Here is an 11,418-nt window from a genome sequence, read left to right on the forward strand (position 1 = left end):
GCCGTCCAGAAGCTGGCAACTGATGTGCCTCGCCCGGGAAGAGCGCAATGATGGTGCCAACTTGGGCCAGTGAAGCAACATCCTCCACAACTAGACTGAAGACCAAAAAACGACAGCAACGTGTCTGTTCCCCTTCTCCAATTCCCCTGCACTGTTCCCATCCCCCCAATTCCCCAATAAAAATCTTTAAAAAAAATGGACTAACAATTTAAATACAAAAAATAAAGAAAAGAAAATATTAGCAATATGACAGAACAAGAAGTCATAAAAAAAGAATTAATTAGAAATACTATGTAAGGAACTTCCACCTACATTAATGGTAGACTAAGTAATTATGAACCAACCCTTCTGCCTAAAGCAACTAACATAGCTAAATGAAATATAAGAAGTATCTTTTATAAAGCATCAAAGAACTAACAAGATAGTTATCTAGAAGAGGGCTTAAAGCCAAAGGAATAAGCACTCATACAAAAACTGATCACATACTGGGCCATGAAACAAGTCTGAACAAATTTCAAAAGATTGGAATCATACAAAAAAATGTTATCTGATCACAAAGCAGCTATATCAAATATTAAGAACAACAACAAAAAGCTAGAAAAGAAAAATAACTAGAAAATCATTATATGCACAGAAATTAAGAACTATAATTGTCAATAATCCATATGTCAAAGAAGTAATCATAATGGAAATTTATATAACAAACTGATGATGAAAATATTACAAATTAAAGCTAATAAAAATTCTTAGCCTTAAATATATAATAATCCTGTACACTTTCATAAATATGTATTTCCTATAAATGTGCAATATATGCATTCTTATAAAATCTTGCATTCTGTAAAAATGCATACTAAATATAACAAGGCTTATGGAAAAAAGTATTGAAGCAAACAACTAAAAAAATCCATGCAACCTTATAACAAGAACACTAGCTTAAATAATAATTCTAATAAAAATACTAGCACAGTTGTGTAGTCGTGGCCAAATGGTTATGGCAATGGACTAGAAAAATACTAGCACAGTTAAAAAGACATGTTAAATTCCTCATAAAGCTATACATACATACATATACATAACACTTCATGTTTTTTGTTTTTTAAGTAGGTTGATGGTGTAACAAGAGGCTCCTTAGTTATAAATACAAAGGACAAAAATGCCCAAAGATTGGGCATTGCATAATATGCACTTTCAAGGCAAAATACAAGGCCAACCTGGGCGCAGAAGAGGGTCAGGTAAAAGGGTGTCGTGTACAGTACTGTATTCCTTTGAGAATTCAGCTATGTTCGGCTAGATATGTTTCTTTTATGTTAAGCTGCTGTGATGGCTAATTTTATGAATCAACTTAACTGGGCCATAGGGTGCCCAAGTATATGGTCAAATATTATTCTGGGTATGTCTGTGAGGATGTTTTTGGATGAGATTAACACTTGAATTGGTAGACTGAGTAATGCAGATTGCCTTTCCTAACATGGGTGAGCCCTCATCTAATCGCTTGAAGGCCTGAATAGAACCAAAAGGCTGACCCTCTTGGAAGGGAGTTTTAATTCCTTTAACGGTTCCTGTCTGACTGCCTCGAGCTGGGATATGGGTCTTTTTCTGCCTTTGGACTAGAACTGAAACATCTCTCCTTGGGTCTCAAGATTGCCAGCTTTTAGACTGGGACTTATACCACTGGCTCTCCAGGTTTTCAGGCCTTCAGACTCAAACTGGAACTATTAATACACCGTTGGCTCTCCTGGTTCTCCAAGTTGATGATTGCAGATCTTGGAACTTCTAAGCTTCCATAATCATATGAGCCAGTTTCTCACAACACAATAAATCTCAATCTCTCTCTCTCTCTCTCTCTCTCTCTCTCTCTCTCTCTCTCTCTCTCTCTCTCTCGGACATATTTATATACACACATCCTGTTTGTTCTATTTCTCTGGTGAACCCTGTCTCATACAGCTACTATTACATGAGTTGCTGGGGAAAATGGTTGTGTCATCAGTGTACGTTTTTCACTGCATAGACATGAACCTCACTTTTACCATATGCATATGAGCTAATTCATGTTAGTGAAATATATGTGTAGTAGATCAGATTGTATTAGAAGAGAAGAAAAGCTAAAAGTTAAGAGTTAAGCATCCATCTTAAGAAGTTAGGAAAAGAATAGCGAAATAAAACTAAAGAAAGCAGAAGAAAGGTTGAATAAGAAACCAATTAAATAGAAACAAATATACCATAGAAAGGATCAGCAAATCCAAAAGTTGATTCTTTGAAAAGACTAAGATATTAATAAAACTCTACAAAAATTGATTTAAAAAAATGAGAGAATGCACAAGTTACAAGTGTCAGATCAAAATATTTTCTAATTTCTCTTGATATTTACTCTTTAACTCATTGGTCATTTGGTAATGTGTACACCAAAAAAAACCCCAAAACTAAATTTTCCTCTATGTAAATTAAAAAAATAAAGACATGCTATCGGTATTTTTGAGTTGGGGGAAGGGGGGAAGGGGAGAGGGAGAGAAAGAGAGAGAAAGAGAGCGAGCGAGAGAGAGAGAGAGAGCAAGAATCCCAGCCAGAGATTAGATAATAAACTATTCTCTTCCACTTAAAAAATACCTTCATTAAATCTATTTCATATTCATTTTGGCATTATAATAATGTTTCCCAAACCATGTTCTATAACATTAATGTTCTTCGCAATATTAATGGATACTCCATTAAAAAGGTTTCTGCGGGCAAAATAATGTAAAAATCCTAGGTTAAGCAATTAAGTCTCTTTTATATAGTGCCTTCCTTCTTCATACCTTTAATATGCTATTGTACTCCCAAGAATCTTGTAGAAAAGATAGAGAATGCAATCTCATTCTAAACACTTTCCCTCTGGAAATGTTTTCCACCATAACTCAGGTAAATTATGTTTTCAGTGATCATAAACTGGTAATAAAGGTCTGCAACTTTAAGAAGCCCATAGTAAAGAAGAAGGATAAAAAAGCAGAAGGAGAACCAAAGGTGTTAAGAAGAGGAAAATTAATCAGATAGTACGCATTGGATGATGGAGAAAAAAGAAAAATGCTATATATAGGTCATTTATTTAGGTACATTTAAAGGCAGAAGAAATGGTATCAGTGGATTCAAGAAGTTCCATGGGGAAGGGATGATTCTTGAGACTGAAAGTATCTAAAGAACAGATGAAGAAGTTACATGAGTGATTCTCATGCCCGCCATCCCCCTCCCCATGAGACATCCTAGAATACACAGAAGGTAATTCTCACAAAGTTAGGTTTAGAAGTTAAGTTAGAATAAGGACCACGGGAAAAGGGAAAAAATGTTATAAACATAGGGCTAAGAGTCAGGCAGTAAATTGTTTTTAAAAGTTTAACTTTATATTAAATACAAACAAAAACATGATACAAAATCATACATTTTTATAGTGTGGCTGCAGGTATGTAAAAAATGCATAAAAATGGAAGAATACATGCCAAATGTTAACAGATACTCAGATTATGATTTTTAAAAAAACTTTTCTAGTCTTCCCAACATTTATTCAATAAAGTACCTTTTCTTAAAATAATTTAGAATAATGAAGTCAATATTTTCCCTCAAGAAACTTCTAAACATGAGTGCTGAAAACTATAAAACATCCTTTCTCTCTTCTATTTTACTCTAAATAGAATGAAAGAGAGAGAGAGAGAAAGAGAGTTGGGGGGTGGGTAGGGGTGGGGGGAGAGAGAGAGAGAGAGAGAAGCATAAGTATCATCCAGATAATCAATGTGTGAATAATTAAGAAATAGGAAAAGGATATCTACAAGAGTTATAACAGGTTTGAAAAAAACCCAAAGATTTGAGCATTTCAACCCTCTGCTAAAAGTCATCAGAATCAGTGAAGACAAATTCTATGCCTGTCAAAAAGAAGCTCTATAATTTTATAAATAAGACTCTTGTATAAATTTATCATGTTAATAATGACGACAACTGTTGAAAAATGAGATTACAATTATTTTACCGTCATCTAAATTTTAGTAGAGCAAAATTTTTTATTAAGTAATTGTTAGGTTTACTAACAATGATGAAAAAATTACCAGTTGGTTTGAAATTAACATCTTCATCCATCGTTATCAAATCCAGAGATGATAAATCATTCAGATTCTTCAAACATAATTCTGTTCAATTACAGAAAACACATTTTATTTTAGTAAAATAAGAAAGCAGTACAAAATAGAATTTATTATTAAATAGCTAACATTGTGTTTCTGTGTAATTGTTCTGGGGAGAAATGTAATCCCTACTTTAGTGGTAAGAAAAAGCCCATTTAAATAAAAGAGCCAACTAATATGCTAAAAAAGATTTTCTAATAGTAACAATAACACAAATAATAACATGTAATAAGTGATAAAATAACTTACAACTTGGAGCTTTCAAAATAATATGTTGTATTACCTCATTTAATCCTCAAAATAACACAATAAGGTAGGTAGTATTAATATTATTTCATGTACAAGTTAGGAACCTAAATTAAGTAACTTGCTCTAGGTCTAGAAACTGTTTTGCCATCTGACTTCCAATGAGGCAGTGGTTTTCTTTTTCTTTTTTTAACTTTTATAAAAAAATATATATATATAAATATAAATATATATATACACACATATATGTACACACACACACACACACACATATATACATACACAGATTTACAAAGTACAGAGTCAAATAGCTCTAAAAGAATGTTACCCAAACCACCAGTCCTTCTCCTGAGTTTGCCACTCTCCTGAGGCAATCACTTATGACTATTTTAGCTGATGCCTTTAGTATTTACTTCAGCAAATCTAAATATGCCGCTATTGCTACTTGAAGGAACCTCTGAATAGGAAGCAATGCAAATTCACTTTCACTGACTGACTGGGATTAGAGCAATTGCAGTATCCTACTGCTTGGAGTGCTCTCTCTGTTCACACTACAAACCTCAGAAGATTGGAGATATTAATAGTTCAGAGCAGAGAGTGGGAATTCCACAACCTGTTCAAGCTTAAATAGAGTAGCCACTCAGAAAAATGCAGCCCTCTGAAAGCAAGATTTTTTGGGACATACTTTAGTTTAAGCAACATTGCTTAGGCAGCCTGATAGTTTTAAGTGTTTGGTTAAGTAAGGCTTTTGAAGTCTTTGCTAATTTTCTTAATTACCCACTATTAAATTAACATTCAGTAAATTAATCAGCCAAAGAAGAATGCTGAGCACTATTCTAAGCTTTAGGTTTAGAATACTTAAAGCAAGACAAGTTTCCTTCTCTATAGAACTTATTTTTTACTGAAGAAAGCTATTAAGACAAATAAATAACAAATTATTATAGAGTTTTAGGTACTGAAAAGTATTATGCAAGAAAATAAAGCTGAGAAAGGACCTAGAAAATGACAGAGTTTTTTAAGCTATTAACTAAAGCTTATGTGTATTTCTGATATAAAGTTATATACAGTCGTTCTAATTTTCAACATACATAAATATATCAGCTTTTCCCAAGAACAGGAAAAATAGCAATAACGACATGAAAATTATTTTGCCTTCCTCTCTGTAAAGGTGGCTTTAAACAAGGTAGTCAGGAAGGCCTCTTTGAGGAGTTGATATTTGAACAAAGACCCAAATGAAATGAAGTTGGAGTCCAGGTAAAATATGTGAGAAGTGTTCCAAGAATAAAGAAGAGAAAGTGCAAAAACCTGAAGTGGAAACAAGCTTGGTGTGTTTAAGGAACACTTAACAGAGACAAATAGGACACAGTAGAATTAAAGAGGGGAGAGTGACAAGAGATGAAGTTAGAGAAATAGGTAGGAAATATCAAGTAGGACTTTATGGGCTCTGGTGAAAGTTTGCATTTTATTCTAAGAGTGATGGGGGAGCTACTGGAAGATACCGAGTAAGAAAGTATAATCAAATTTAGGAAACAGCATATTCTATGCTAAGGATACTTCCTAAGAAATTTAAGAAAGACCTCCAAGTATATCAAAATATTATATTCAGTTCAGTTATATAATAAATTTGGCTATTCTTCGTAGGCAAAGCTTAGCTACCCTGTAATAACTGAACATAAAGCAAATATAAACTGTGATTCTGCCAATTTAACGAAAGTTAAATCATTAAATCATTTATCAGAATACAGCAAGATATCTTTGGGACTGTCTGATTTCTTGTGTGTATTTGATCATTATGATCAAGATATATGCTTTTAAAAATGTCAACAATATATTTATTCTTTAAGCAATACTTTTTACTGCTTCATCCTTATCTTTGCATTTTTATTTGCCATACATGTATATCCAAGTAGAGAATAAATTAAAATTGGCTAAATATTTTTAGTGGATCTAACATTTTTTTCTTTTACTGGAACAGAATCACAATACAATGAAGAAGTAGCAATTTCTAATCCTAATAATTGCTCAACAATCACTTGATAGTTTAAGAAACAGTTAATGAAATACTGAGTAATTAATTAAAAATCAAAGCGGGGGTTTGATAAGAACACATCACTAGCACAGATTAGGATAAGAAGCCCATAATCAAGCTAGGCTTATATTTTCAATTAAAATTAAACTAGAAAAAAAAAGAGTTGTATATCTATATACAACATTTTCAAAGACCAGTGTCATTTAAAAAATAAAAACAAACCAAGTTAACATATTATACAATATACATATATATATATATATATACACACATATATACATATATATATATATATATATATATCAGAAGATATTCGGATAGAATAAATTCAGAAAAATAGTACAAGTGCCAAGCTTTATTTTCATGTGTGAAAAAGAAATAGTTCATGTGTTTTTTCTTCAAATAACAAGGTTCCTTAAAAAAAATTTATAAAAAAATATTCTTACTTAAATAATAACTGATCTTTTTCATTAAAATTTATAGAATATAATTTTTCAGAAAGAAATACATCTAACCTTGTAATTTTGCTTCAATTCCATCTTTGTTCAATCCAGATGCAAAACCTGTATAAGTAATGAAAATTTATAAAAACTAAAATAGAATGGACTTAATTCATCTTTATAGGCTCAGTTTATACCCTAGTTAACTAGAAAAGAGTAGTCTAATAAAATCTTAAATAGAAAAAAAAACAGCTTATGAGTTAAAACAAGGCTTAAACATCTATAGAAGATAACCACTATTGTGAAATCCTTTCAGTATCAATTGGGTTATCTTTTGCTTAATTGATTGTATAACAGTGACCAAGAATACTGTATGTACCTTTCTTCCTTGGAGATCTGAAAGTTTTGAACCTATGTCCATTAGAATGGCATTGCAACAAGTCAGCTTTTAATTTCATATTTAGCAATCTCAAGTATTTTTATTTTATAACCTGTACCAAATGAAAGAGCTCTCTAGAAGCAACATAACCAGATGTGTGTTAGCTTTAGAAGCAGAATGAAAATCCCAGCAGCAACAGTAGTACTTATATACAATACTTTGATTTGAACACGAGTTCAAATAAAATTCAAGACTTTTTTTAACTTTAAATAATTTTAAATAACTTCAGTCATTTTTGTTATTTTCATTTGAGTTAATTTTTTTCTAAAATGTCTATTTATTTTTAATGGTGCTAATTTCAAGCTTTATTGAAAGACTAGAAGAGAGATAAAGATTTCGCACATGTCTAATCCTGCCTCTAAATGTATTTATGACTGTTGTTATTTTGTTTCTGCTACCTATCAATTTTTATAATCTATTCTGTGACCTATTAAAATAAATATAGGCTCAGCTAGCTTAAAAAAATTACTACTTTTCCAAGTAAAAGGAACAAACCATAATGAGATGGATTTTTCAAGGCTCTGATATAAAGCAAAGTTGATCGTATCCATTCCAAAGCAATATTCACATCTGTGATGGTATGCAATACTATTTCTGCATTTAAGTGCTCGATAAGATGTCTGTGTAAACTAATGGGAAAAAAACCTTTGCATTAGTAATGTGTATTTCAATGCCATAGCTCTTACTGTTTTAAACTTCAATACTATTTTGAATAATTCAATAATATAATTGAATAACATACTCATTGCTACTTTAATTCATGTAAGATAACTTAAGTTTCAAAAATTTAAGAGAAAACCATTAAAAGTCAGTTGGACTTCTAAAAAGATTTTATATTTATCTCTATTCCATGGCTCTAGAAGACATTACTGCTTTAAAAAATTAGGGTGGGGAGTGATAACAAATAACAAGTGTTGGCGAAGCTGTGGAGAAAAGGGAGCCCTTGTACACTGTTGGTGGGATTGTAAATTAGTACAGTCACTATGGAAATCAGTATGGGGAGTCCTCAAAAAATTAAAAATAGAACTACTATATGACCCAGTAATTCCACTTATCGGTATGTATCTGAAGAAAACAAAAACACTAATTCGAAAACATGTATGAACCCCTATGTTCACTGCAGTATTGTTTGCAATAGCCAAGATATGGAAGCAATCTAGGTGTCCATCAATATATGAATAGATAAAGAAGATGTATGGTATGTACACACACACACACACACTGGAATATTACTTAGCCATAGAAAGAATGAAATTTTGCTATTTGTGACAACATGGATGGACCTAGAGAGTATTAAGGTAAGTAAAATAAGTCAGAAAAATACAAATATTGTATGATTTCACTTATATGTGGAATATAAAAAACAAAGCAAACAAAATGAAACAGAAACAAACTCAGATACAGAGAACAAACATATGATTGCTAGAGTGGAGGGGGGTAGGGAGTTGGGTGGTAAAGGGGGAGGGAATTAAGAAGTACAAACTTCCAGTTATAAAATAAGTCACGGGGATGTAAAGTATGGCATAGGGAATAGAGCCAATAATAGTGTAATAACTATGTATAGTGACAGATGGTTACTAGACTTATTGTAGTGATTACTTTGTAAGGTATATAAATTTTGAAGCGCTATGTTGTCTACATGAAACTAATATAATATTTTATGTTGTATGTCAACTATAATTAAAAATAAATTTGAAACGGTAAATAAAATCTAAAAAAAAAGGGTCAAGACTGAATTATATCTTATTTTCTCCAAGAGTATTATACTGAAATACTTTACTAAAAAGACTCGAATTGCCTATCCCTTTACCATTAAACAAATTATAAAGATGTAAAGAGATGTGAAAATTATATTCCTTCTCTTATGACTAATTTGGACTTTTATTACAAGGACACATAGTACTGCATGCTAAGAAACACTGCTAAATTAAAATATTGTTTTTTTAACTATTAAATTTCTTAAAAGGACACAAACTTTCTGGTTAGACTACTGAAAAGTTTTAAGTAAATGGTTTTAGAAAAGCCCCTAACCAAATTTCCTTTTAATGTTTAAAAAAAAAAAAATATATATATATAGGCTATATTAACAATATCTTTTTGAAATATTTTCTGTATTACCTGCTTTCTACAGTGTCACTACAAGCCAACATCTGAATATACTTCTCTTTTGTACTTAACCGAGTCATAATGACTGCAGTAGCTGTAGTGTCAAACTGGAAAAAAAAACACACACAAATACACACACACACACACACACACACACACACACACACAGAGAAATTAAGTGAAGAAGAGCACTAGCTGATACCAGTCCTCTTCAATAACTCAAGACTTTGATTTTATATTAAACAGTTCCTTGTCTTAAACAACAGGTCAAAAAGGCCTTACAAATGCTTCTGAATTTGAATGTTAACTGAAAATTTAATTTTGTAATGTTTATGGGCTGATTTTTAATTGTCACAATACCTTGGGACCATTATTGGCATTTTATGCTAGGATCCAGCAATGCTACATGTTCTGCAATGCATGATAGTCCTCCACAATGAAAAACCATCCCATACAAAATGCCAACAGCATCCCCATTCGGAGTAAAAACAAAAACAAAAAAACTCAAAACCAAAAAAAACTTTAACAGCATACACATTCATAAATCCAACCATTCATCAACCAATGAGAGCTTAGATGGAGTAGAGGGAGTATGTATCCCTTAGTGAGACTTGTTTTACTTCTATTCCTTCAGTAAAGTAGATTTCCTCAGTTACATTTATTTTTAAAACTAATCCAAACATAAAATCTTAACCTTTTGTTTAACAAAAAATATACAAAAAGGATTTTTTTTACCTTGTCTTTAAAATAATTTACAAAAAGTAAAAACACTGTCACTTACTTGAGGTCGACCAGCTCTACCAATCATCTGTAGAATATCTGTTTCACTGTACTCTTCAAACATTCCTCCAGCATAATGCATTGTGGATTTTATAATTACTAGGTGAGCAGGCAAATTTACTCCCATAGCTAAAGTACTGGTAGTAACTGCATCAGATTAAGGAATATTACTTTCAAGACATATAATTTTATTGCTTCAGTTAGACATTTTCATATAAAAGGTATATTTTTATAAATAAAGACTCATATATATAGGGAATTTATTTAAAAAGAAAGAACATTACAACACAAAATAATATAGCTTAAAACTAAAAAATTATTAAATTCTTACTTTTCAAATTGCACTATGTTCAGTAACATGATAAAGAACTAAAACTACTAAAGAGTTACTATAGCATGAACATGCATGGATATTTACATAATTTTTGGACGGGAGAAAAGTAGAAATAAGTCAGAATACTTGAGTTTTTTCTTTTATCCTCTTAAAAATAATTTTCCAAAATATCTTATAATATCCACAAGAATATATTTTACTTACAAAGAACTGGTAGATCTCCAACAGCAAAAGCTCCTTCAACTACTTTTCTATCTGACAGCTCCATACCAGCATGATGATAAGCAACACCATGTATTATGATATCTATAACAGAAATATATAATTTGTTACATACTGTTAATATTTCATCAGTAATTGACTCTTTATTTATAGCTCAAATGCTATTCAAAAATTATCTCTAAACCTACCTCTCAATTTTGAATCTCTTATGGAATATGCACACTTCTGTAACCTATTTAAAAATACCATAAAATTATTGAGTTATTCCATGAACATCAAAAACTTCTTAGTTTATTAATTATTGTGAAGCTCATAGACATCAAAATATTTTCACAATATCATTATTTGAAAACCATCTTTAAGAAGTAGAGAATATCTAACTTTCATATTCAAAAGTCCCTAATTTTACAACTCAGCAAAAATCAAATGGCCTTCATTTAAAAATGGGCAAAGGACCTGAATAGAAAAATTTGCAAAGACATACAGATGACAGTACATGAAAAGGTGCTCAATATCACTAATCATCAGGGAAATGCAAGTCAAAACCACAATTAGATTGTACCTCATACCTGTTACAATGGTTATTATAAAAAAGAAAAGGAGGGCCAGCTGAGTGCCTCAGTTGGTTAAGAGCTCGCTCAAGAGTTTGAGTTCTGAGCAACAGCGGTTTGAGTCTC

At 31.4% G+C, this 11,418-nt stretch overlaps 1 protein-coding gene across 8 annotated transcripts in view; it reads right to left on the reverse strand.

Annotated features, from left to right (window-relative positions):
• Positions 1 to 11,418, reverse strand: part of HFM1 (helicase for meiosis 1) — an 89,472-nt gene that overhangs the window by 49,398 nt on the left and 28,656 nt on the right. For 7 of the 8 annotated variants that reach the window (XM_019661769.1, XM_019661765.1, XM_019661767.1 and 4 more), the window contains 7 exons: positions 10,930 to 10,973; positions 10,724 to 10,825; positions 10,187 to 10,332; positions 9,418 to 9,512; positions 7,795 to 7,928; positions 6,936 to 6,983; positions 4,071 to 4,151 (listed from right to left, as the gene is read on the reverse strand). In XM_019661769.1, coding sequence (XP_019517314.1) covers positions 4,071 to 4,151; positions 6,936 to 6,983; positions 7,795 to 7,928; positions 9,418 to 9,512; positions 10,187 to 10,332; positions 10,724 to 10,825; positions 10,930 to 10,973 — 650 coding nt within the window. The remainder of the gene's footprint in view (positions 1 to 4,070; positions 4,152 to 6,935; positions 6,984 to 7,794; positions 7,929 to 9,417; positions 9,513 to 10,186; positions 10,333 to 10,723; positions 10,826 to 10,929; positions 10,974 to 11,418) is intronic. The other variant, XM_019661764.1, reaches the window with a different exon arrangement.

The sequence above is a fragment of the Hipposideros armiger genome, unplaced genomic scaffold (assembly GCF_001890085.2).
Source record: "Hipposideros armiger isolate ML-2016 unplaced genomic scaffold, ASM189008v1 scaffold_361, whole genome shotgun sequence".
Lineage (NCBI taxonomy): Eukaryota > Metazoa > Chordata > Mammalia > Chiroptera > Hipposideridae > Hipposideros > Hipposideros armiger.